The sequence below is a fragment of the Mustela lutreola genome, chromosome 4, assembly GCF_030435805.1.
Source record: "Mustela lutreola isolate mMusLut2 chromosome 4, mMusLut2.pri, whole genome shotgun sequence".
Classification (NCBI taxonomy): domain Eukaryota; kingdom Metazoa; phylum Chordata; class Mammalia; order Carnivora; family Mustelidae; genus Mustela; species Mustela lutreola.
Window position 1 is genome coordinate 83,284,546 of NC_081293.1, and position 27,222 is coordinate 83,311,767.

The 27,222-nt window shown below is 45.7% G+C and overlaps 1 protein-coding gene across 1 annotated transcript in view; it reads left to right on the forward strand.

Annotated features, from left to right (window-relative positions):
* The window catches only part of LOC131829031 (splicing factor, proline- and glutamine-rich-like), a 38,082-nt gene extending 28,610 nt beyond the window's left edge, over positions 1–9,472 (forward strand). The window contains 4 exon segments of the mRNA XM_059170368.1: positions 7,177–7,497; positions 7,499–7,547; positions 7,549–7,812; positions 7,814–9,472. Of these exon segments, the coding sequence (XP_059026351.1) occupies positions 7,177–7,497; positions 7,499–7,547; positions 7,549–7,812; positions 7,814–9,163 (1,984 nt within the window). The 3' untranslated portion in view covers positions 9,164–9,472.
* Positions 9,473–27,222: the final 17,750 nt, after the last annotated feature.

The following is a 27,222-nucleotide window of genomic DNA, read 5'->3' on the forward strand; positions in this document are numbered from 1 at the left end:
GTCTTTGGTCACAGTCTGTCCCCATGGCTCCTCCCAGCCCCCACAAACAGCCCCAGAGGCTGTTACCTGCAGCCCAGGGGTCACACCATAGACTCAGGAAGGCCAACCCAGGGGAGAAGGGGCAGATTCTTTACCTTTCCAGAAAGGAGAACAGGTCCTGAACCTCTTCTAGATTCTTCAGAAATTCTCTGAAACCTGGAAACAGGAGACCGGGTCACAGCAGAAGACAGGGTCCAGGGATCTTACGGGAGGCTGGGTACAATGTCCCATTAGGGGAGACCTTTGGGGGATTGAACTCGGGAGCCCCAAATAGCACTGTCCAAACCACATGCCCGCATGGTGACTACAGGATTCATGATGGGGATCGCTTTGTCTTTCCAAAGTGCTTCCCCATTCATGACCTTGCTGGGGGAGGAAGGACTACTGTAGCCTCCAGAGGAATCTAAGCAGAGTTGAACAGCTTGTCCACAGTGGGAGCAGGGGGTCCCGCCCCCAGTCCAGGCCCTGAGGCGCCTGGTTAGGGAATACCAGTTTCCAGCCCCTCAGGGCTTCATTCTGGTGCACAATCTGGGAAGCCTCCGGGTTCACTCTCCCTCCTCAGAGCCCCCAACCCCCACCCAGGGCTCTGTTTCCTGAGGGATGGGCTCAGGCCCTGGTGTCCTGGAGACAGTGAGACTGGACCTTCAGAGCGGGGGACACAGTGTAACTGGGGCACGCAGGGGTGAGTGGCGGTCACGCACCTTTCACGGTCTGATGTTTTTTGCTTCTGTTGCTCCTTCTCCGTGGCTCCACTTGGTACTGAGATAAGAGAACACGGGGAGGCTGGGACCCCCACCCCAGCAGCAGATGACCCAGTGCTCAGGGGCCTGACCTCTGCTAGAGAGGCAGCTCTTAACCTCCAGTTCTTGGCCACCGGTCACTGTGTTTGGGACGCTGCCCTGAACCCCTCCACCACACCTGGACTCCGGCCCGAGATCTTCAGGGAGAAAACATCATGTCCCTCTAACCCTTGCCTGGTCTGGCTTATCCTGGATGGATGGGGTGGTCTACTCTCTCCTGAGAATACCCATTCTATTCTTTCCCATTTCATGGGTCTTTCCAGTGACTTGGAAAAGTGGAAAGAATAATAGAAAAGATGATCGAGTTACACTCTGTTGGGTCTGGGCCAAGGGTTCCTTACCTTCCCGCTCTTCATGTGTTTCTTGCCTTGTGGTGAGGACGGATCAGGGTGGAAGTAGGAAAGTAAAAAGACGAAGAGCCCCAGTCCACACACAAAGGCAAAGATGGCATTAACGGCCCAGAGAGTGGGACTGGGGCTCAGCCAACCATCAGTAAGGAATTCCTGAGGGAAGAGATAATTCTCCATCTCTTCCCTCTAGAAAGTAGTAATGTCCAATCGCACTGCTGCCCTCAGGTAACTGAGCCCTGAGAGTTAGTGACCGATCGCACTGCTGCCCTCTGGCAACTGAGCTCTGGGTGTGTCCATGCAGACACAAGCCTCATGCCCACATCACAGAGCTGTGGTCTGGTCACAAAGGGCCCTTGAGGGCAGGTAAGGGACACAAGTAGCCGGACCACCTCCCCTCTCCACCGCTAGCCCTGTAGTTCTGTCATCCCTCCACCCGCCCAGGCCTGACACTGCTACCCGCTCACCGTGCTAGACAGACCTTTGTCAATTTGCCTTTCATCCTGCGCGAAGCTCAGAGAATACCTGTTCCCCTTGAGATCTCCAGTTGTGTTCCATCAGTTTCATAGCTTTTAAAAATCTGTTGAGATACCACCTTACACCAGTTAGAATGGCCAAAATTAGGAAGGCAGGAAACAACGTGTGTTGTAGAGGATGTGGAGAAAGGGGAACCCTCTTCCACTGTTGGTGGGAATTCAAGTTGGTGCAGCCACTTTGGAGAACAGTGTGGAGATTGTTCAAGAAATTAAAAATAGAAATTCCCTCTGACCCTGCAATTGCACCACTGGGTATTGACCCCAAAGATACAGATGGAGTGAAAAGAAAGGCCATCTGTACCCCAATGTTTATAGCAGCAATGGCCACGGTCGCCAAACTATGGAAAGAACCAAAATGCCCTTCAATGGACGAATGAATAAGGAAATGCGGTCCATATACACTATGGAGTATGATGCCTCCATCAAATAGGATGAATACCCAAATTTTGTAGCAACATAGACGGGACTGGAAGAGATTTTGCTGAGTGAAATAAGTCAAGCAGAGAGAGTCAATTATGTGCTTTCATTTATTTGTGGAGCATAACAAATAACATGGAGGACATGGAGAGGTGGAGAGGAGAAATGAGTTGAGGGACATTGGATGGGGAGGTGAACCATGAGAGACTATGGACACTGAAAAACAACCTGAGGGTTTTGAAGGAGCAGGGGGTGGGGGGTTGGGGGAACCAGACGGTAGGTATTGGGGAAGGCACGTATTGCATGGAGCACTGGGTGTGGTGCAAAAACAATGAATACTGTTACGCTGAAAAGAAAGAAAGAAAAAAAAAAAAAAAGAAAACAATCTGGAGTTGTCCTTGGAATTTTGTTTAATTCCAGGAACGTTTGTCCTCTGTGTGCAGCTCCAGTCTCCCCACATAATATGTTCTTTCCTTGCATCACCCTAGTACAAAAGAAACTCAAACTTCTTTTGTGCTTCTTTAGCCATGTACTTTTTGAAAACATCTTAAGATGTTTTATTTCAATTAATCTTCACGAACTTCAGCTAGAGGGACTTAGAAAATTAATGATTATTCAAAATTTACAAAGCCGAGGAAGTAGGTAAGGACTTCCAAATGAGTTCACATTTCTCCCAGGCTTGCAGCGAACTGCTACCCAGCAGCCCAAGTTTCTCAACATTCACGGTGCTGTCTAGAAAGTAGATTCAGTTCTGAGAATGTCTTCGGTATGGAGTGTTCTACTGACACCACGGAAAGCTGCCTGTGTGATGATGTCATGCCTCTGCCCATGGGTTCTGACTGTGGTAGGGCTGTGAGTTAGAGCCATCGCTTTTGAAAATGCTTCACCAGGACCTGGGCCAGGCTGAAGAGAGCAGGCCTTTTGAAAGAGTTATTCTACTGATAGAGCTAGAGAAAACCTGCCATTTTGTAGTAATAAAAAACAGGGACCAACCCAGTCCTGTTGAGTGGAAGGTATGTGCTCTGCAGTATCATGCTCAAGTTACAGTGAACTACCGTGAAACATCGTAAGTGTACATTACTTGGACATGCTATTGAGGAAGAGATAAAAGCGACTTGCAGAAAAATTGTGCAGGATGGTTGCATTTGTTCTAGTTTCGAAACTATACAAAATCAAATATGATTTAGCAATGCATTTACTTTGGTAAAAATATAAGGTAAACACAGAGAATAGTGAACAGGACTGATGGACAGACAGGGGGAGGGATGTACAGACGACTCCAAAGATGTGGATGATACCGCATTTCTTAAAATGGTTGGGATGTGTATGGGCTTCTTTTCCTTATTCCTTACATCTTCTATATAATTCATAAATTCATAAATGTCAGCTTGTAGCTTTTAAACACTAAGGTACACTCTAATGTAAACAACCCCTTTGGAAATAAAATCAGACATAACAAAAATTAAATGCCCGATAGGAAGGGAGGAGAAAAACTGACTGTAAGATGCTTTGTGCCCGACAAGGGTCTTTGCTGCCAAGACCTTAAAGATCCCAGTGAGACTTTCAGTTTTGAAACCTCCCCACTGCCCTTCTTATGACAAGCTGATTCCAGCTAAGATCACTTTCTGATGGTTCTCAAACCTAAAAGAAAATGCAGGCTTTTGATTCTCAGTGGATGGTATTTGATTCCTCCTGGCTGGAGATTTTCAGCAGTAAATGAAGGTATTGGGCTGTGGCTGTTAGCAGGCTGCATTCTGACTGTGCCAGGCAGCAGGGCCTGGGTCTGGCTGGCCCACCACCAGGGCTCGTGGAACAAGGTGATCGTGACGCAACAGAAAACAGAACCAGGCCTCACACTTGGGGATGGATTTTATTAAAGCAAAGAAGAGGAGGGAAAATGTGTTTGAATATAGGCCAGGGATATTCAAGCTAACAAGCCCTGAGTTTGCCAAGTGATGGAAAAAAAGGAGCTTTTCATAAATAAAACATAGGGAAAAGTAAACATTTGAGATATATAGCAGCTTTTGGAGAAATTTAGATGGGGCTTTCATGTTTGGAACATTTTGGTTGTTTAGTTATAAACACTGATCTACATATTTATGTGTAATATGTATCTTTTTGTAAGAAAAGCAGTGTTTCCATGTATTTACGCTGGGCAGACATCTGAAGTGCACTATTACATGACACTGATGCTCACAGAGATGGATTCCACTCCTGTTTTCCTCTCCCTTGTGCTTCACCTGATACATAATAAAATCTCCAATGATAGACCACAGGGTGTTCTATCTATCTATTTATTCTGTGTTCTAGAACACAGGACCACCCTGCCTTTTCTGTGATGAATGCCAAGGTTTGAGAAATGTTTTACCTGGGAGTGCTCACTCAACAGCCCAGGTGGTAGCACTGAGCAGATCTGTGCCTCAGTGTCATCTATTCAAATCCGGGAAGGTCAGTTGAGGTCCTCCTGCCCAAACGCTGGGCGGAGAGACACAAGCCCCAGATTATAGAACATTCCCTGAAATAGACAAGAACTCCCAAATGGTTCTGCATATCTCCCAGAGTTACAATGAAACCTTCTTAATATTTATGTTAGTATCTAGAGAAGGAATTTAGCTTCCAATATAAATATTTTTGTAAATAAAGCCAGTTCAGTGAGACCTGAAGGATTTTTGTGGTCCCTTTCACTACACAGAGGAGGCTCCTGCCTCATATCCTCTCTAGCCTTTTAGCTTTCTAGGATTAGTGAAGTTGCAACTACTTTGCCTCCTACCTGAGTCTTCCATCGACAGAGTGAACAGCACACATTGGAGGATAGGATAATGTGTTTCAATCATCAGATTGGCTAAGCTAAAAATGATGCTGGGGAAGGAGCAGAATCACAGGTGCTCTCATATGTGCTGGTGAGGTGTGAGTGGTGGTCATCCACTCCAGAATATTCCAGGAGGAGCTATTGAATTTTAAAAATGGGCTTACGTGCATGTTCTCAGAGCACTGAAAAGTATGGCGCACAGAAAAGGAAACCATCAACATGATGAAGACAACCTACCAAATTATCCCAGGATCAGAGAGGGATATGCACAAAAGTTTCAACAATTTGGGTTATTGTCATCTTTAATTGACAAGGAAGTGACAGTCCCTCCCCAGATATGATGTTGGGAGGGGTTTTTTTGTTTTTGTTTTTCTTTTAAGATTTTATTTATCCAATTGAGAGAGAGACAGACACACACTCAGAGAGACACAGAGAGTACAAACAAGGGGACAGGCAGAGGGTGAGGGAGAAGCCGACTTCCCACTGAGCTGGGATGCCAACACAGGGCTGGGTCCCAGGATCTGAAGATCATACAGAGGCAGACACTTAATCATCTGAGCCCTGACCCCCCATTAGGAAATTTTTATGAAATGGTACTAATTAGCTTCTTGGATCCTCAAAAGACCAAGCAAGTTGAAGTGAATCTGAAGCAGATTATACTAGGACATTGGATTGTGCTGAATGTCAAGTTGATAAGACCTGTTCTGTTACACAAAGGCACTTGTAGATTCTGATTCTGCCATTTACAAGAAAACAGATGATGCATGGCTCTTCCTTGACAGTGAGATAGTCATTGGTATTTGTAGGCGGCAGGAGCAGGAAGTCTACAGGGCTCCTCTCTCTGCCAATGTTTACACCCCATTACAGCAAGTTTCCTTTAAAATGCACTGGTCGGGGTACCAGGTGGTGGGTATTATAGAGGGCATGGATTGTATGGAGCACTGGGTGTGGTGAAAAAATAATGATACTGTTATGCTGAAAATAAATAAATGAAAAAAAACAATAATAAAATATATATATAAAAGCACTTCCGTGGGCTGACTTGACTCGGACTAACTCCCTGGCCCCAGCGACCCCAACTACAGTCACTTGCCTGACTGGCTGGTCACCTGTGTTTCCACTTGCGCCACTGGTTACATGAAAGTATGGGGATGCTGTGTGGTCACGCTTTGTGGATCACAGTGGTGCTCGTCCTTCTCTGGAGAACACAGAATGCAGAGCATGAGTCTCCTCAGGACTGGTGTGGAAATGGATAAATCTGTGCTGTGGCTACATTCCCTCTACCCCTTTTTAAAAATGGCCAATGTGAGCCAGAAAGGGACTGAAACTAGTTCCTAATACAGTTTCAGTTAAAAAATTATTTTGAGCAAATGTGTGCTTTTCTGAAGCTCCTAGAGGTTCTTGCACCTTTATTCAACAACATAAACCCATGGGTCACCCCCAGTTTTCCCATGATGTTAAGTGCTGACTGTCCCTTCGGGTGGTACATAACATCTGAAATGGAAAATAGTACTTAAACTCTTCAAAGATTATTGCTTTAATAAAAATGTGCAATTTACTTAACAATACTGAGCTCTGGCCCTCTCTCTAAACAGACCTGGGAAGATAAGCTGTAGTCCACGGCTTGGCCCCTGAGCGGTGTCCATAAGTATACAGCACCCCACAGATACCATTACAGTCACAGCCAAATTGACAAGAAATCCTGAAGCACCAGAAATTGCCTTAGCAATGCATTCTCTGATGCCCGGTTCATGGCTTCTGCCTGTTTCCATGTTCATGCTCTATGTAACAGCATTCATTCCATACCTGTGCCATAAATATTCATAAGAAGCCCAATGAGCGGGTAACAGAAGATGTCCTTGGAAATATTTTCCAAGGGCACATTTTTTTAAAGGCAACAGATTTTTTTCCCCCCGGAGTTTGGCATGTTTTGGAGGATGGGTTTTTCTCCACTTTCTTCATTTTCATTTTGAAATCTGAGATGCCATGATGACTCACTGGCCTTTCACTTTGTTTAGCCCTGCAGCCTCTCTTATCATTCTTTAAAAAAAAAAAAAAAAAAAAAAAAGGCCTGTGTCATCCGCCATCTTGTGCGAAGCAAGGTGGCCTCTACGTGCCCTGAGCGTCTTCTCCGCTTCTGCCTCTCCACCGCCCCTTGATCACAGACACGTCTCGGGACCGGTGCCGGAGTCGTGGCGGTGGCGGTGGCGGCTTCCACCGGCGCGGAGGAGGCGGCGGCCACGGCGGCCTCCACAACTTCCGCTCCCCGCCGCCGGGCATGGGCCTCAATCAGAACCGCGGACCCATGGGGCCCGGCCCTGGCCAGGGTGGCCCCAAGCCCCCATCCCGCCACCGCATCAGCAACAGCAGCAGCCACGGACGCAACAGCCGCCACCACAGCAGCCGCTGCCGCTTCAGCTGCCACCGCATCAGCCGCCGCCGCCACAGGACTCGTCCAAGCCCGTTGTTCCTCAGGGACCCGGCCCGGCTCCCGGAGTGGGCAGCGCTCCGCTGGCCTTGGGCGCGGCACCGCCTGCCACTCCTCCGACCTACGGGGCCGGGCCCCACCCCGACCCCGCCGCCCGCTGTCATCTTGGCGCCCCCCCGGGGCGCCCCCGCCCGCGCCGCCGAGCAGCGGGGTCCCCACCACCCCGCCTCAGACCGGGGGCCCAGGCCCCGGGCCTAAGCAGGGCCCAGGACCCGGAGGCCGGAAGGGCGGCAAAATGCCAGGCGGGCCGAAGCCCGGCGGTCACCCGGGCCTAAGCACTCCTGGCGGCCACCCCAAGCCACCGCACGGAGGCGGCGGGGAGCCCCGCGGAGGTCGGCAGCACCACCTACCCTACCACCAGCAGCACCACCAGGGCCCCCCCGCCTGGCGGGCCAGGCGGCTGCAGCGAGGAGAAGATCTCCGACTCAGAGGGATTTAAAGCCAACTTGTCTCTCTTGAGGAGGCCTGGAGAGAAAACTTACACTCAGCGTTGTCGGTTGTTTGTTGGGAATCTACCTGCTGATATCACAGAGGATGAATTCAAAAGACTTTTCGCTAAATATGGAGAACCAGGAGACGTTTTTATCAATAAAGGCAAAGGATTTGGGTTTATTAAACTTGAATCTAGGGCATTGGCTGAAATTGCCAAAGCTGAACTTGATGATACACCCATGAGAGGTAGACAGCTTCGGGTTCGTTTTGCCACACACGCTGCCGCTCTCTCCGTTCGAAATCTTTCACCTTACGTTTCCAATGAACTGTTGGAAGAAGCCTTTAGCCAATTTGGTCCTATTGAAAGGGCTGTTGTAATTGTGGATGATCGTGGGAGATCTACAGGGAAAGGCATTGTTGAATTTGCTTCTAAACCAGCAGCAGGAAAAGCCTTTGAAAGATGCAGTGAAGGTGTTTTCTTACTGACAACAACTCCTCGTCCAGTCATTGTGGGACCACTTGAACAATTAGATGATGAAGATGGCCTTCCTGAACAACTTGCACAGAAGAATCCAATGTATCAAAAGGAGAGAGAAACACCTCCTCGTTTTGCCCAACATGGCACATTTGAGTATGAATATTCTCAGCGTTGGAAATCCCTGGATGAAATGGAAAAACAGCAAAGGGAACAAGTTGAAAAAAACATGAAAGATGCAAAAGACAAATTGGAAAGTGAAATGGAAGATGCCTATCATGAGCATCAGGCAAATCTTCTGCGTCAAGATCTGATGAGACGCCAGGAAGAATTAAGACGCATGGAAGAACTTCACAATCAAGAAATGCAGAAACGTAAAGAAATGCAACTAAGGCAAGAAGAAGAACGACGTAGAAGGGAAGAAGAGATGATGATTCGTCAGCGTGAAATGGAAGAACAAATGAGACGCCAAATAGAGGAAAGTTATAGCCGGATGGGCTACATGGATCCAAGAGAAAGAGACATGAGAATGGGTGGTGGAGGAGCAATGAACATGGGAGATCCCTATGGTTCAGGAGGCCAGAAATTTCCACCTCTAGGTGGTGGAGGTGGCATAGGTTATGAAGCTAATCCTGGAGTCCCACCAGCAACCATGAGTGGTTCCATGATGGGAAGCGATATGCGTATTGAGCGCTTTGGGCAGGGAGGTGCGGGACCTGTGGGTGGACAGGGTCCTAGAGGAATGGGGCCTGGAACTCCAGCAGGATATGGTAGAGGGAGAGAAGAGTATGAAGGCCCAAACAAAAAGCCCCGATTTTAGATGTAATACCTAGGTTTTCATTCCAGTTTGTTTTTGTCTTTTCTTGTTTAGATACCAATCTTTTAAATTCTTGCATTTTAGTAAAAAAGCTACCTTTTTATGGATGTTAGCAGTTTATTGACCTAATATTTGTAAATGGTCTGTTTGGGCAGGTAAAATTATGTAATGCAGTGTTTCAAACGGGAATATTTTTTCTTTTTATTTACTTTTTTTTTTTTAACTGTATAATGTCCCTCAAGTTATGGCAGTGTGCCTTGTGCCACTGAATTTCCAAAGTGTACCAATTTTTTTTTTTTTACTGTGCTTCAAATAAATAGAAAAAATAGTTATAATATTGATCTTCAACTTAGCCATTCATGCTTCTATGCACATTAGGCTAGGTATTCCACTTTGAAAGCATGAGCGTGTCTAGGCCTTCAAATGGCACCTGCCGTTTCTGGGAAATGTATCTGTAGGCTAAGTATTGCTTTCTACAAACAAGTATCCCCTTGTTTTAAAAAGAAGAAATGCATATTGAAGTAGTTTCATGATTTGATTTGTTTGGCATTATAGGAAGCAAGCTGGTGCTAAGTATTTTTAAATGGTTATGTAAGCAAGCTGAACTGTAAATCTTCCTTCAGGAATGTGTATTAAGATGATGGAATGGGTGAAAGACTATTGGTAGGGAGAGAAAGTGGGTATGACTAAATGGATCTTTATGGCCCTATGATCTATCCTTTCCTTGAAAGTTTCTGAAGAAAAAGTGGAAAGATCATTCTGTTGCATTTCTCCATTCTTGTTTTTAAAAGAACAAGTCCCAAGCTCTACATATGGCTTTTTTTGAACTTTCACATTTGAATTAAAGATTGTTAAACATGAAAAAAAAAAGATTTATATATTTATTTGGGAGAGAGTGATAGAAAGTACAACAGGGGGGAGGAGAAGAGAGAGAGAGAAAAAAAAAATCTCCAGCCAACTCCCTGCTAAGTGCTGGTTAGCCCAGCTGACCCTGAGATCCTGACCTGAGCTGAAATCAAGAGTCAGGCCCTTAACCCACTGAGCCATCCAAGTTGAGTATCAGCTGGCCACAGGTGTCCACGTTTATTTCTTTGTTACGCATCTCCATCCTGCTCAATCTGACCCACTTCTTAACGCCGATCAAGAAGCTAGTCAGATCTCCCAATCTGTCTGCGGAACAGCTGACCCCAGAGCCATGCGCCCTGGCCCAGTGTTAATTCCATGTGAGTCGCCTGGCTTCCGAGCTTCCTAACCAGGTTCTTCTCTGTGAGAGGATACTGCACTAGGTTGGGGGTGAGAGTCATTCTTAAGAATCACAATTGTGGCTGACACTGCTATTCTTTATGCTCAGGCTCAGGCTGAGTGTGTGACAGATGGTCTGTCAGCAATTCTCTGAAGGAAAGAAAACCACGCCTAGTTCTTCAGTGGGTAGCTCTCTGCCAGAGGATCAAACCCAGAATGGCCTGCTCAGAGTTTGGAGAAACCCAGCATCCTGGCTCCATTGCCTCCAGGAGAAGCAAATCCCATGCTCATGTTTTGTTGATGTCTGGCTATATGTCCCTTCTTAGCTGCAGTTGTGTATGTTTCTTATTTGATTAATTTTATTCTTACGATCACTTTACCTACTACTTCATGCAGTTACTGGATTTTCATTTTGGTGTTTGGTTTTTTTCTGGGTTTTGGTAGATAGCCTAGTCCTTTTCTATACTTTCTTTGAAGGTGCTTGTTGAGAATTTACTAGAGACTTCAGGTAGAATTTTTATAATTAATAGCCAAGGCACATGCCAATAATTTCTGAGTAAATATGATGCCCATCTTCCATTCCTTATTCATCATTTTCTTATTTACAAATGTGAAGTACTTTCTGTAGTAGGGTTGTAGAATGTGTGTGTGTTTACTGAGAGAGAAAAAGAGAAGGACAGAGACAGAGAAAGAGAGAGATTTATTTTAAAGAATTTGCTGACTGTGAAAGCTGGCATGTTTGAACTCTGCAGATTGGGCAGATTGGTGGCAGACCAAGCTGATGTGACAGTTTGAGTCTGATCCCTGCCCGGAGGCAGAACTCCTTCACACCTGGGGACCTCAATCTTTTCTTTTAAGACCTTCAACTGGTTAGATGAGGCCCACACATGTTATAGAGCATAATCTGCTTTTCTCAAAATTTAAGTGAAAATCACATATTAAAAAATACCTCTGCAGTTACATCCAGACATGGATTTGATCAACTATCTGGATCCTCTGACCTACATAAGTTGTCACATAGAATTAACCATCACAAATGTGCATTGTACGTTCTCTGATAAGGGACCAAGAGAAGGAAGAAAACAGATGGGTCAACACAAAAATACTCATAACAAAATAAGGAAGAAATTCTCATAAGAATTAGAGTCCTGGAATGCCCGGGTGGCTGAGTTGGTTAAGCTTCCAACTCTTGGTTTTGGCCCAGGTCATGATGTCAGTGTCGTGAGATTGAGCACCACATGGGGCTCTGTGCTCAGCATGGAATCGCTGGAGATTCTCTCTCCCTCTGCCTCTGTCCCTCCCACCACTTGCACTCTGAACTAAGAAACAAATGAACAAAGTCTTATGAAAAAAAGAATTAGAGTCCTTATTTCTGTAACTGGTCACATGGTCATAGCTGGTATTCTATCTGCTACTTTGGCTGCTCGTTCTACATTACATTCACTGTGAACAAGCACCTCAGCTGGTCATGATTCTTTATCTGGTGGAGTGATCCAACATTTCATTCCTGAGTTTTGTGGACTACCAGTAGTTCTGCCTGGATTGGGCAGCTGTCGTTTTTCACAGACTTTCATACCAGGGCTTGCTGGATCAAAGGAATCTCTTATACTACAGACATGCCCTCCATTTCCTCCACGGTGGATTAGCAGTCTCATTTCTCTGCGTAGTCAGGTCATTAAACACCTTACTTCTCATCATGCATCTGTGAAGAGATAAGGATTTGGGCAGAAAGCTCCTGTGAATTGGCCGGCAAACACCCAGCAAACACGCTTCATGTGGTGCTCAATCTCACGACACTGACATCATGACCTGGGCCAAAACCAAGAGTTGGAAGCTTAACCAACTCAGCCACCCGGGCATTCCAGGACTCTAATTCTTATGAGAATTTCTTCCTTATTTTGTTATGAGTATTTTTGTGTTGACCCATCTGTTTTCTTCCTTCTCTTGGTCCCTTATCAGAGAACGTACAATGCACATTTGTGATGGTTAATTCTATGTGAATTAATCCCAGTGCCACCCCCTGGGCCTGGCCTGGGATCCCAAGTTCCAGCAGCTTGAATCCTGTGAGAAAGCCCTCAGTGAGTCAGGAGCTGGTGAGGCCACCGCCTCCTGCTACTCAGCCTCCTGGGGTACCCTCCCTGGCTCAGGCAGATGGGACCTGGGCCCTCACCCTCACTTAGATTTTCAGCCTTCCTTTTCCAGGGTCCTGTCCATCGAACCCTCTGGTTGAGGAACCCTGAGTCACACCCCATGGGTCCACATGTCAACCAGGAGGAAATGGTTCCTTTCAGAGCTGCGGAATACCCTCAGAAACTTTCATGTCCCCACTGAGGCCATCCCCAACCATTGGTGCCACACTGGGCTGAAGAGTCGGAGGCTGACGCCCGGCCACACTCCGTCCCTCAACTGTGCTCCTGGAAAGCTCCCCTGCGCAGGGGCCCTCGGGTGGGCAGCGTGTTCTCGGCGTGTTTTCTAGACGGCCGCAACATGCACTGAGCGAGAAAGCACTCTAGGCCACGAGGGACAGTGCAGTTTGAATAGTCACCCAACGCCAGCCAATTCTCACGAGCTCTCTGCCTAAATCGTTACCGATATCGATTTGGGCAGAAAGCGCGTGAGAATTGGCTGAAAAACCTGTGGCAAATTCACTTCATGTGCCACATGTTTGCAGGGCCACCCCCTGGGCCTTGCACAGGATCCTGAGTTGTCCCGGCTCGAACCCTGCCAGTAAGCCCACAGTGTGTCAGGCACAGGCGAGGCCACCACCTCCTGCTACTCAGCCTCCTGAGGTAACCTTGGTCGCACTGGTAGATGGGGCCTGCCATGTCCCTAGGCCAGGGCCCTGACCCTCACCCGGTTTATCAGTCTTCGTTCTCCAGGGTCCTACTCCTTGAGACCGCCAATTGGGTGTGACTCAGGTTTTCCTGAGTCACACCCAATGAATCCACCTGCCACCAAGAGGAAACGCTGCCTTTCAGAGCTGCACCAAAACCCTCAGAGCAAGAGAAAACATCATGCCCCCACTGAGGCCATCCCCAACAGTCAACACCAAACCGGGAAGAAAAGTTGGAGGCTGATACCTGGCCCCAAACCCTCCCTTAACTCTGCTCTTAGAAAGCTCCCCTGGGCAGGGTCCCTTGGGTGGGCAGGGTCATCTCGGCACATTTTCTGGATGGCTGCAACATGCACCGAGCAAGAAATTGCTCTAGGCCTCAGGGGACAGTGCAGTCCCAATTGCTGCCCAACACCAGCCAATTCTCATGAGCTTTCTACCCAAATCAATGGGGGACAGGGTGGTCCAGAGGGCCACCCAACACCGCCCAATCCTCACGAGTTTTCCGCCCAATTGATTTGGGCAGCCCTCTGGACCGCCCTGTCCCCCGTGGCCTAGAGTGCTTTCTCGCTCAGTGCATGTCTCAGCCATTGGGAAAATGCACTGAGACAACGCAGCCCACCTGGGATCCAGGCACAGTGGAGCTTTCCCAAAGCAGGGTTGTTGGAGGGGTTTTGGCCAGGTGTCAGCTTTCAACTTTTCAGCCTGCTGTGGCACTGTCGTTTGGGGATAACCTCAGTGGGGGCATGAAGGTTTCTCTCCCTCTGAGGGTTTTCCGCAGCTCTGAAAGGCACCATTTCTGGCTTGGTGGCAGGTGGACTTGTGGCATGGGACTCAGGGTTCCCTAATTGGAGGGCTCGAGGGACAGGACCCTGTAAAAGGAAGACTGAAAAACCAGGTGAGGGTTCAGGCCTGGGCCTAGGGGCATGGCAGGTCCCATCTGTCAGCGCCAGGGAGGGGACCCCTGGAGGCTGAGGAGCAGGAGGCATTGGCCTCACCTGCACCTGACTCACAGAGGGCTTTCTGGCAGGGTTCGAGCCAGGACAACTCTGGATCCCGGGCCAGGCAGACATGAAATGAGTTTTCTGGCCAATTCTCCACGAGCTTTCTGCCCAAATTGATCAAGATTTGGGCAGAAAACTCATGAGAATTGGTCGGTGTTGGGCAACCCTTCGGATTGCCCTGTCCCCTGTGGCCTGGAGCATTTTCTTGCCTAGGCCCTGTCTCGGCCATCTGGAAAACGTGTGGAGACAATGGGGCCCACCCAGGGGCCGCAGCGCAGGGGAGCTTTCCTGGAGCAGAGTTGAGGGAGGGGTTGTGGCCAGGCGTCAGCCTCCAACTTTTGACCCGCCGTGGCGCCAGAGTTTGGATATGGCCCTGTTGGGTCACAAAGGTTTCTTTCACTCTGAGGCTTTTCCATAGCTCTGAAAGGCATTGTTTCTGCCTGGGTAGCAGGTGGACTTGTGGGGTGTGACTCAGGGTTCCCCAATTGGAAAGCTCGAGGGACAGGACCCTGGAAAATGATTCCCCTTTCTCCATATCTTCTCCAACACTTGTTTCCTGTGCTGTTCATTTTGGCCATTCTAACTGGTGTAAGGTGGTATCTCAAAGTGGTTTTGATTTGAATCTCCCTGATGATGATGATGATCAACATTTTTTCATGTGTCTGTTAGCCATTTGTATGTCTTCTTTGGAGAAGTGTCTGTTCCTGTCTACTCATTTTTTGACGAGATTATCTGCTTTTTTTTTTTTTTTTTTTTTGGTGGGAATGCAAATTTATTTATTTATTTTTTATATGTATATTTTTAATTTATTTGTTTTCAGAAAAACAGTATTCATTATTTTTTTCACCACACTCAGTGGTGAAATCCGTGCCCTCTATAATACCCACCATCTATCTGGTACCCCAACTTCCCACACTCCCGCCACTTCAAACCCCTCAGATTGTTTTTCAGAGTCCATAGTCTCTCATGATTCACCTCCCCTTCCAATTTACCCCAACTCCTTTCTCCTCTCTAACACCCCTTGTCCTCCATGATATTTGTTATGCTCCACAAATAGGTGAAACCATATGATAATTGACTCTCTCTGCTTGACTTATTTCACTCAGCATAATCTCTCCCAGTCCCATCCATGTTGCTACAAAAGTTGGGTATTCATCCTTTCTGATGGAGGCATAATACTCCATAGTGTATATGGACCACATTTTCCTTATCCATTTGTCCGTTGAAGAAATGTTCATCATCATTAGCCCTCAGGGAGATTCAAATTACAACCACATTGAGATATCACCTTACACCAGTAAGAATGTCCAAAATTAACAAAACAGGAAACAACATATGTTGGAGAGCATGTGGAGAAAGGGGAACCCTCTTACACTGTTGGTGGGAATGCAAGTTGGTGCAGCCTCCTTGGAGAACAGTGTGGAGATTCCTCAAGAAATTAAAAAATAGAACTTCCCTGTGACCCTGCAATTGCACTCCTGGGTATTTGCCTCAAAGATACAGATGTCGTGAAAAGAAGGGCCATCTGTACCCCAATGTTTATAGCAGCAATGGCCATGGTCGTCAAACTATGGAAAGAAACAAGATGCCTTTCAACGGACGAATGGATAAGTAAGATGTGGTCCATATACACTATGGAGTATTATGCCTCCATCAGAAAGGATTATCTGCTTTTTTGAGTGTTGAGTGTTGAGTTTGAGGAGTTCTTTATAGATCTTGGACAACAGCCCTTTGTCTGTACTGTCATTTGCAAATATCTTCTCCCATTCCATGGGTTACATCTTTGTTTTATTGACTGTTTCCTTTGCTGTGCAGAAGCTTTTGATCTTGATGAAGTCCGAAAAATTCATTTTTGCTTTCATTTCCTTTGCATTTGGAGACATGTCTTGAAAGAAGTTGCTGTGGATGATGCCGAAGAGCTTACTGCCTATGTTCTCCTCTAGGATTTTGGTAGATTCCTGCCTCACATTGAGGTCTTTTATTCATTTTGAGTTTATCTTTGTGTATGGTGTAAGAGGATGGTCAAGCTTCATTCTTCTATATATATATAGCTGTCCAATTTTCCCAGTACAATTTATTGAAGAGTCTGTCTTTGTTCCACTGGATATTTTTTCCTGTTTTGTCAAAGATTATTTGACGATAGAGTTTTGCATTCATACCTGAGCTCTCTCCTCTGTTCCACTGTGTGTCTGTTTTTGTGCCAGTACCATGCTGTCTTGGTGATCACAACTTTGTAGTAAAGCTTGAAGTCAAGCAACATAATGTCCCTGGTTTTGTTTTTCTTTTTGAACATTTCCTTAGCAATTTGGGATCTTTTCTGGTTCCATACAAATTTTGGGATTGCTTGTTCCAGCAATTTGAACAATGCTGGTAGAATTTTTTTTTTTTAATTTTATTTATTTATTTGACAGAGAGAGATCACAAGTAGGCAGAGAGGCAGACAGAGGGGAAGGGGAAAGCAGGCCCCCTGCTGAGCAGACAGTCCGATGCGGGGCTCGATCCCAGAACCCTGAGATCATGACCTGAACCAAAAGCAGAGGCTTAACCCACTGAGCCACCCAGGCACCCCAATGCTGGTGGAAATTTGACCGGGATGGAATTGAAAGTTCCATGGAACCGGGATGGAATTGAAAGCTCTGTGCAGTACAGACATTTTAACAATGTTTATTCTTCCGTTCCATGAGCATGGAATACTTTTCTAACTTTTTGTATCTTTTTCAATTTCTTTCATTAGTATTCTTTAGTTCCTCAAGTACAGATGCTTTACCTCGTTGGTTAGGTTTATTCCAAGGTATTTTGTGGTTCTTGGTGCTATAGTAAATGGAATCAATTCTCTAATTTCCTTTTCTGTATTTTCATGGTTAGTGAATAAGAAAGCAAGTTATTTTTGTGCACTGATTTTGTATCTTGCCACTTTCCTGAATTGTTATATGAGTTCCGGTAGTTTGGGGGTGGAGACTTTGGGGTATAAAGTATCACATCATCTGCAGAGAGAGAGAGAGAGAGAGAGAGTTTGACTTCTTTATCAAATTGAGTACGTTTTATTTCTTTTTACTGTCTCTTGTTTCTAGGACTTCTGGTACTATGTTGAACAGGAGTGGTGAGAGTGAACATCCTTGTCGTGTTCCTGATCTCAAAGGGAAGGCTGTCAGGTTTTTCCCATTGAGGATGATATTTGCTCTGGGTTTTGCATAGATAGATTTGATGAAGTTGAGGAATGTTCCCTCTGTTCCTATACTTTGAAGCATTTTAATTAGGAACAGATGCTGTATTTTGTCAAATTCTTTTTCTTCATCAATTGAGAGGACCATGTGGTTCTCTTCTCTTATTGATTTGTTCTGTCATATTGACTGATTTACAAGTATTGAACGACCCTTGCATCCCAGAGATCAAACTCATCTGATCATGGTGGATAATCCTTTTAATGTACTGTTGGATCCTATTAGCTAGGATCTGTTGAGAATCTTGGTGTCCATATTCATTGGGATATTGGTCTGAAATTCTTCTTTTTCATGGGATCTTTGCCTAGTTTGAGGGCCAGGTTAATGCCGGCTTCATAGACAGAGATGAGAAGTTTTCATTCTCTTTCTATTTATCTCTTTTTCTATTTATTTCCCTTCTGTTTTCTGTTTATCTAAAGAACCACTTAAGCATTGGCATGGGGTCATCATGTGAAAGTTCCTACAGATGCTAGTATGGCAAATTTTTAACTCATGTTGACTGCACTTCCCCAATGGCAAGTCTTACAGGTAACGCCCAGAAGTCAAGACAAGGATTGTGAGCAATGAGCATCCACTTGGACCCTGTGCCTTCTTTTGATGGAAGCCTGGTGATTCTTGGGCCTCAGTTTATTGTACACCAAGTAGCACCTCAATAAACCTGGGGGAAAATGTCATGACCACTGAAAAACATGTTCACAGGGTGGTAAATGAACAAAACCACACTTCAGAATCTCTGTTAATGAGTCAGTAATAACTTCATCTAGCAATAAACCTCACCTCTGATCAGGCTTTAGATTTCCCTCATGGCATTTGAACAAGCATGAGAAAAGAAAAGGCACCATCATGGTCTTTCTGTGCAGTGTGAAGGAACAGAGACTTGAGGACTACTAGATGAGAAACTGGGCACTGAAGTTTTGGTGCCCTGGTTCCAAAGCCCAAGCACTTTCTCTCACATCTCCATTGCCTGGAAGGGACTGTAAATTTCTCCTGATTTTGGCATCAAATATGACTTTAGTCTTTGCTTGAGAGAGCCTCCTGTGGGGACACATGCCAGGTACAAGACATCAGGCCCAGTCCTTGCTCAGCATTCAAGTACATTTAGCATCCAGTGGGTATTTCCCACACTGATGCTTCACTGTTTCTCCTTCCATCACTCACAAACTCTTTTTTGATTACAGGCATTTTCAGAGTTAATCCTCCCATAGTCTTCATAGTCTGGAGTTCTGGAGCAGTGTTCCTTGCTGTGGCAGTTAGGCCCTGGGACAGTCACATCCCACATTCATCTCTGGAAAGAGTTGAGGAAAATTCGCTCCAAATTTCCCCAATTGGGATCTAACATTTCACCTCAGATAATGTTGCCAAAAGTGGAAATGCAGTTGCCTTTTGGGTAATCTGTCTTCTTCAACTGGGCCAGCTATTGTTTCTGTGTGATTATCAGAAGACCCTATTCTTTAGGGATTGAGCATTAAGGTGGGCACCTGGCTTCCTTACAAAGAGGAAGAAAGAATGGGCTATGTGTTGCAAGTTGGACGAAGAAAAGGTCAGTGATGGGAGAGGAAAAACACCACCTAGATTTCTGCCAAAATGACCACTTAAAATAGGCTCTTGCTTGCTTATGTGGACCTTTTTTTTTTTTTTTTAAGATTTTACTTATTTATCTGACAGACAGAGACCACAAGTAGGCAGAGAGGCAGGCGGGGAGAGAGAGAGAGAGAGGAGGAAGCAGGCTGCCCGCTGAGCAGAGTGCCCGATATGGGGCTCGATCCCAGAACCCTGAGATCATGACCTGAGCCAAAGGCAGAGGCTTAACCCACTGAGCCTCCCAGGCGCCCCTATGTGGATCTTTTGAAGGAAACAAACTTAGGTCATCATTTTGAATAAATATAAAATGAGACAAATTATGGTTTGAATTTTCCTTTTTGATCATGTATATGTATGAAATATCTTGCATTTGAATGGACTTTGTTTGCCCTGTCAGCGTCAATGTTTCCCTCCACAAAACAAAACCTGAGACAGCTAGACTGATATATATCACTTATTCTCTCCAGAAACTCCTAGAAATCCATAAACTCTAGATTATTGTTCCCAAGCCATAAACAGGGAGACTCTAAGGATCATGAAGGTTACCTGGTGGACTCCAGCACTCAGAGCCAAAGACTGGACCTTATGAAGAAAAAGATTCCTGAGAGCATAAGGAAGACACCAGGCACATCAGACCATGAGGTAGATGAAGGGTCTAAGGTTTCAAGATCAGAAGACTCAGTAGAGTGTCCTCATTTCCAGATACTGCTGAGGTAGGAAGGAAATAGCTGCATGAGTAGCAGAAGACTTAAAGCCAGAAACATTTTGGTGATCATGTGCATCTGACTTGGCTGCTTGAGGGACAAGTGTGGAAGGAACTTGCACAGAACACCTTATGGCTCATTGGATACAGTGACACAGCAATGGCAAGGACATGCTCCCTGATCAGCAAGTATACAGGTTGGGAACCTGTGCTTGTGAGAGCATTCTGCTAAGTATTTAGTAAGTTCCTGTGACCCAGGCATGTTTATAGGGGGCAGCTCAGGACACAGCTTTGGGGCAGTGCTGACTCAGCAAGTCCTGGGTCAGTCAAACCACAAACTTATGTCAAGTTCCCAGGGGATGGTGGGCTGGGTCTTGAAAGACTGGGGAGGCAGAGCTGTGGGTACAAGGGGAATAGACTGAGAGCTAACTTGTCAGAATCTGAGTAGAGCTCTGAAGGGAAGTCTACCTGAGCCTTGGCGGCCAGGGCCCTTCACAGTCTACTTCAAAGGAACAGAGACTCTCAGTGCTGGAATGAAACAGCGGGGCACATAAAACTATATGCCCTCATTTTATTTTATTTTTTAAAAGATTTTATTTATTTATTTGACACAGAGAGAGAGAGACAGCAAGGGAGAGAGAGAGAGAGAGAGCACAAGCAGGGGGAGTGGGAGAGGGAGAAGCAGACTCTCCACTGAGCAGGACCCAATGATTATGACTTGAGCTGAGGGCAGACGCTTAATGACTGAGCCACCCAGGCACCCATATACACCTTCATTTTAGAAGAGAGAAGACTTGGATTCATTCTACTATGTAAGGGAATTTCTGGATGATATGGTTGTTCTATATCCATTTTTAAAGTACTCTCTACCCCCATGTGGGGCTCAACCTCATGACCCTGACATCAAGAGTCTCTCACTCTTCTGACTGTGTCAGCCAGGTGGCCCTATTTTGAATTTTTTTTTTTTTTAAGAAAAATTGATACTGTTTTCCATAGTGGCTGTACCCAGTTACAGTCCTACCGACAGAACCTGTTTACAGTCCCACCAAAAGAGCACAGTTCCCTTTCCTCTAGATCTTGGCAAACCTTCTTGTTCGGTCTACTGGATACTAGTCATTCTGACAGGTGACAGGTGACATCATTTTGGGCTTTGATTTGCATTTCCCTGATGATATGAGTTCTTCAATATTTTGGATATGAGACCTTTAACAATTAGGTAGTTTGCAAGTATTTTATTCTCTTCAGTATGCTGTATTTTCAGTGTGTTGATGACTGGAGATTTCCTTTGCTGTACATAAGGCTTTTAGTTTGATGCAGTCCCATTTTATTTTTCATTGTAACTTTTGCTTCTGATGTCAAATCCAAAAATCAGTGTCAAGAGGGAAGTCAAGAAACATTCTTCTAAAAAAATGTGTTAAGGGGGATAAATGAATAGATCTCTGCTGATGCCTCTGTGCCCCATTGTTTTAATAGACTCTTGGCTGGCTTAGTTAGCACATCATCTGACTCTTGATCTCAGAATCTGGTGTTCAAATTTTTTTTATGGAATTTATTATAAAAAATCAGGGGTGCTAATAACATTCTGCCCAATTTTCAGCTACGTATTTCATGGGTGTAGCTGTTAAGTTGAAGTCCTTGACACATTGTGATTTTGTTGTTGTGGATTGGGTGGGATAGACATTCAGTTGCATTGCTTTACTTGAGGTAGCCCAGTGTTTCCAAAGCCACTTTTTTTGTGTGTGTGATTTTATTTTATTTTATTTTTTATTTATTTTTATTTTTTGTTTTTTTACATTTATTTATTTTCAGCATAACAGTATCATTATTTTTTCGCCACACCCAGTGCTCCATGCAACCCATGCCCTCTATAATACCCACCACCTGGTACCCTGACCTCCCACCCCACCGCCACTTCAAAACCCTCAGATTGTTTTTCAGAGTCCATAGTCTCTCATGATTCACCTCCCCTTCCAATTTACCCCAACCCACTTCTCTCTAACTACCCATGTCCTCCAAAGCCACTTTTGGTGGAGACTGTTGCTTCCCTATTTTATATTCTTGGAGCTTTTGTTCTAAATTAATTGACTACATATGTGTGGGTTTTTTTGCTGGATTTTCTGCTCTGAAAGCATAATGCCTCCAGTTTTGTTCTTTCCCCAGATGGCTTTGTCTATTCAGGGCCTTCTGTGGTATCATTCACTTTGTAGGATTATTAGTTTTATTTCTGAAAATGCCATTAGATCTTTATGGGGTTTTCACCAAATATTTAGATTGCTTTACACACTGTGGACCTTTGGATTACATATATTCTAGGGATCCATTAGCATGGGGTATCTTCAGACTTAATTCTGGCTTTTTCAAATTCTTTCATTAGTGATTTAAGTTTTCAGTATGCAGGTCTTTCACCTCTGGGTGAAAATAATTCCTATGTATCTTATTCTTTTTGAGTGATTATCAATTACAAACTATGTTCTTAATTTCTGTTCTTGACAGCACGTTATTCTTGTATAGAGATGAAACTCATTTTTGTATATTAAATCTGTGTCAATAAGTTTAGGACTTAATCCATCTGTTAGTTCTGCAAGGATTTTTGTAGAGTCATTAAGGGTTCAATATATGACATCATCTTCTCCTAATAAGTAAAAAATAATCTGGGAATATAAGGTGACATCATCTAACTGGGAAAAGAGGATACAGATATGCTGTGTGATTGTTTTCAATTTTTCTAAAATGATTTATGGTTAATGTAAGCACAGGAATCCATAAATATGGCTTTTTATCTTTCAACTGGATATACGGAGCTTTGGTGTAGACCAGTTATCTTCCAGACTACCCCACCATACACCCTGTGCCTCTTGGGAAGCATCCACCATTCTCCCTACTTTCTATCCTGAACTCAGGGCTGACTAGGCTTCTCAAAAAATATTTCTCGAAATAGTGCACTTTTTTCACAGATTTCCTAGAAGACACCCTCCAAAACATTGAATTTTACAGAACTGTTTGGATCTCTCTGAATCCTTGAAGATGCCCAACATTGACTGTGGCTTGCTTTGCACACACATCAGGGAACTGCTGCAATGTCTCCTGTGGCCACTAGAGGGGGGGGGTGCTCTTAACAAGGACACTGCTCCACCTCCACACAAGATACAAGGTAACCTCCTTTTCACAATCTCAGCGAAGTTCTTCAAGGATAGAATAAATATTATTCTACAAATTCTTGTGGATCTATTGACCAGTCCCTTCTTACACATACAAATACATAAAATTATAAATGACTGAAGGAAGGTCCATGGACCCTGCCCTCAGAGGAGACACAAAATGAACCCCATATGGGTCACAATTTTAATTTAAGAGCTAAAGCTATAAACCTCAGAGAAGAACGCCTAAGAAGAAATATTCCTGACCTTAGACTTGGCATCTGTTTCTTAAGGACGACACCAGAATCAACAAGTGGAAGGACAGGTGCATGGGTACATTGGTCACTGACAAGAATGCCTTCCCTCTGGGCTCCACACGTGCTCCCAGGCACCAGGCAGGAACCGTAGGAGTCATTTCTTTCTACATCCCACTTAGCAGTACCCATTACATTCTCCAATTTAGGGAAGAGGTATGTAGCTTCAGAGCCCTGCTTGGGGTCACCCAGCAACAAAGAGGCTGAGCAGGGGCTAGAACTGCTGTCTCTCTGCCATTGGACTCTGTGTTCCATCCACAACTCACTCCTGGAACTCAGAGTGCAGAAAGCTCCACAGGCCTGGAGACCTCACTGAATCCAAGGGGCGGCGGTGCCACCTCTGACTGCGGCTTGTCCCGTATCTGTTGTCTGATGATGCTGTGCCTTGGCACTAAGGACTCTCCCAGTACCAGCCAGCATTTGTCTGGGTAGGAGGAGGTTTCTCCCTGGGTATAAAGGCTCATGTAACCTCAGAGTTGAGAAGTCTCTTCTGAAGCATCTGCATGCAACTTTCTCGTGAGGTCAGGCCCATAATGCTGGAAGCCCTGGGTTCAAATCCTGCCTGGGACTCAATGTGGAGCATGGAAAGGGGCAGTTTCTTAAAACCTGCGTTTCCTTCTTCATCAAACCGAGACAGCATTTCTACCTTCCTCATGGAATTGTTAGGGGGATTGACTGACATGATTCATTCTCTCAAAAGATACTGAGTAATCCTTAGCTTTGCCTGTTAAAATTAGCCCACTGGGAGCACATTGCTGTCCTGGGCTCTGGGCTTCTGCCTTACTGTGTCCCTTCAGCCTGCCAGTCCAGGCTCCCCTGACTCAGTTGTCCTTCCAGAAAGCCTTCATCCCCTCCAGTATGGGATCCCACAACACTGGGGCTCATCCATCAGACCCAGGCCAGCCCTGGGACCAGATGTCACCCAGAGCTTGTGTCCAGAACATGGACAATCCTCATTGTGGAGACTGGCAGGCAGGAGCCCCCACAGCTGTTACCCGTTTTTGGAACAAATATTGGGGTGCCTTGTGATGGGGCTCTTTCTCCCCAAATCAGGGAAATGAGCTGCTCTCAGTTCCATCACGACTGTCCCGCTTTTCCTGCACCGTGTAATCATTGGTACATAGCATCTTGGGCCTCCTTGGATGCCTGGGTCCCAGAACCTTTTTGTAGTTAGAGTTGAAAGAATTTTATGGGCATCATTTTGGTTTTTGTTGGACCTATTAGTAGGATGAAGCCTGGCCACTTTCTACAAGCCAACACAAAGCCTGTGCCATGGACCAATATGGCAGTGCCCAGCCCATGGCAGCCCTTCCCTTAGTGCTCAGAGCTCTCCTTTCTCACTGAGTCCCACTCACTGGTGTTTCTCTCTCTTCCTGCAGAGAGAGCCCCAAATGTCCTCTCTCTGTAGATGTACCTTCTGTGCCTGGTTAGCTCCATGTTATGGCAGAGAAGACAGGAATTCCTGACGATGGTCTCTATTACAGCATCAGATCAAGTGGACACCCCTTTACCCGACTTTGTGGGAGAAAAGGGGTTTCAGCAGGAAGCACAGCCCCCTCTCTCAGACAGGCCCAACTTGAGGGATGCCAAGTTTGGGGTTGGAAGGGTCAGGGGGTCACAGCTAGAGGATCCTGAGGGGTGTTGATGAGCTGTGTCCAGTGCCAAAGCCCCTAGTTGAGGCTCTGTCCATCCTACAGCTTCCATAAGCAGCCAATGTGTTTTGTAAAGGCCTCTCTTGCTCACACAAGTTCAAGTGGTTCTTGCTGTTGCCACTAAAACTAAAGCTGGATGAACACTTGTCTATAACACACTGGCATGCACTGTCCTTAGAGGTTCCTCCCTGAAAGGATGGGGTTCAGCCAGGAAGGACAGGGATCAAGCTGAGAAGAGTGGCCTGGCCTGAACCCCTCTGCTGGCCTGGAGCAGGGTGTGGTTGCTCTAGTTAGAATCTGAGTTACGAAGCACGAGGGGCTGGAGGGGCTGGAGTGTGTCACCAGACAGGGCATGGGTGAGGTGGTTCCAGGACACAAGGCAAGGAAGCCTGTGGGAGAGGACATATGAGGGGCATTGTGCGCAGGCTCTTCCATGCTCTATGGTCACTACCAATACCCCGATGGCATCACTGCTGGCTTGTCCTCCTCATGATTTCAGTTCTCATCTATAGAACCCGGGATCCTTCCTTTTCAAAGCAATGCTTCTCCTTAATAAAGAGGGCATAGAGGAGCCAGCAGCCAGCCCCCGCCCCCAAAATGTGGTTAAAGTGTGTTTCAGTATTGGTGTTTATAGGAATCATTCCTAAAGAAACAGAGATTTATAGCACAGACATGCTTATCACTTACATTATGAGAGTCAAATAATTGGAAATGGCTCATTTATTCAATAATAAGGTCTGCTGAGTGCTGTCACTGAGAATGCCCAAGGGGACAGCAGCGACAGTGCCTGTCCACTGTGGGGACATACGGTAGAACAAGAGCTCAGTCCTGGAAGCTTTCCTGACCCACTCTGACACACACACACACACACACACACACACACACACACACACACTACACTTACAGGGAAAGGCAGGGAAGGAGGACACTGTGTCTTACGGGCAATTATTTCTTGGTAGAAGGAACGTGCCTTTTTTCATATTTAAATCATTATTTACTAAATAAACATAGTCTGGATAACACCTAAAGAACTATTTACCTTATTACCTAACTTACTAGCAATATATGAGGATATTTAAGATACAATTTTAATATATTATAATATGGCCATTAGAATACTTTAAATGTAGACTATCCAGGAAAATGAAAGAATTGAAAGGTGTCTCATGGACCCAGACATTTCTCTTGTGCTTTCTGCTTTTCAAGGCATCCTTGTAAAAGGGAATCCTATCACAGATAATGAAAATAGTTCATTTGGAGGCTTCCTGTGATCTTTGTTCTTTCAGGAACATTCCTATGTAATAAAATGTTATTTGTATAAGAGAATTAGAAAATATGAATTACTCTTATGATTGGCAGACAGACACAGATGCCCATATTGTAGGATTCCAGGCACATGAAAAACCAAGACGAGGTAAAGAGTGGTTTAAGGGACTGGGGTGAGGGAATGAGCAGTGAGTGATTAGTAGCACAGGTGTCTCTGATAGAAATGTTGTAGAAGTAAGTGGTTGTGCCAAACTCTGAATGTACCTAATGAGACCTCGATATCCCATTGAAAAATATGTGAGTAAAACTTTATGTAAACTCAAATTCTACTTATTTAATGAACAAAATCTATTAAGGCATTACACAGTTGTATACAAAACACAAATATTATAAAGAAGGCAATGACAGGGGAGGGGAGGGCATTGTTTGGGGCTGCAGCCTTCACCAGCTAATGCTCAGGGTTTAAGGCTGGTTGCTCCACTGAGGCAGATGGTGGTTTATGCTCTTCAGGAACCCCAGGAGCAGGGGCAGGACCCTGCTGGACCTCCAGGTCAGGCAAAGGGGTTGATGGCTCTTCCATCTCAGGAGAGTGAATTAGAGCCCTGTCTACCACCTGCACTGGTCCCAACAAGGCAAGTGCTGTCACTGCTTTTCCTGACAGGTAAGCCACAGCAGCAGCAATGGGGTGAGCCAGCTCAGGCTCCAAAGATGCAGCAGGTGCCAGAGCATGTTCTGGGACGAGCTCCTGAGGTGGATCAGGACCTTGCTCTGGGGCTGGTGCTGTAGCTCCAAGAAAAGAAAGTATCATCAGCACGACCGACTTCCCTTTTGCCTTGTAATAAAAGAAACTTTTCCCACCACTCAGTGTGGTCTGCGTTCAAGACCCAATTCCTGGAAGGTCTCCCCAACTGAAGCCCATGGGGACAGGGATCTGAGACTACTCGCTCCACTTGGCCCAACCTGTAGCCCACACTGTCTCCTTCTTAGGCTCACATGAGCCACCCCCAGCCCTCCTCACCCCCAGGCTCTGGCTCTGTGGTCTCAAGCTGTTGCAGCTGTGAGAGCAGAAGCTGGACATGACACTCCAGGTCTGAGCCTGGCATATTAAG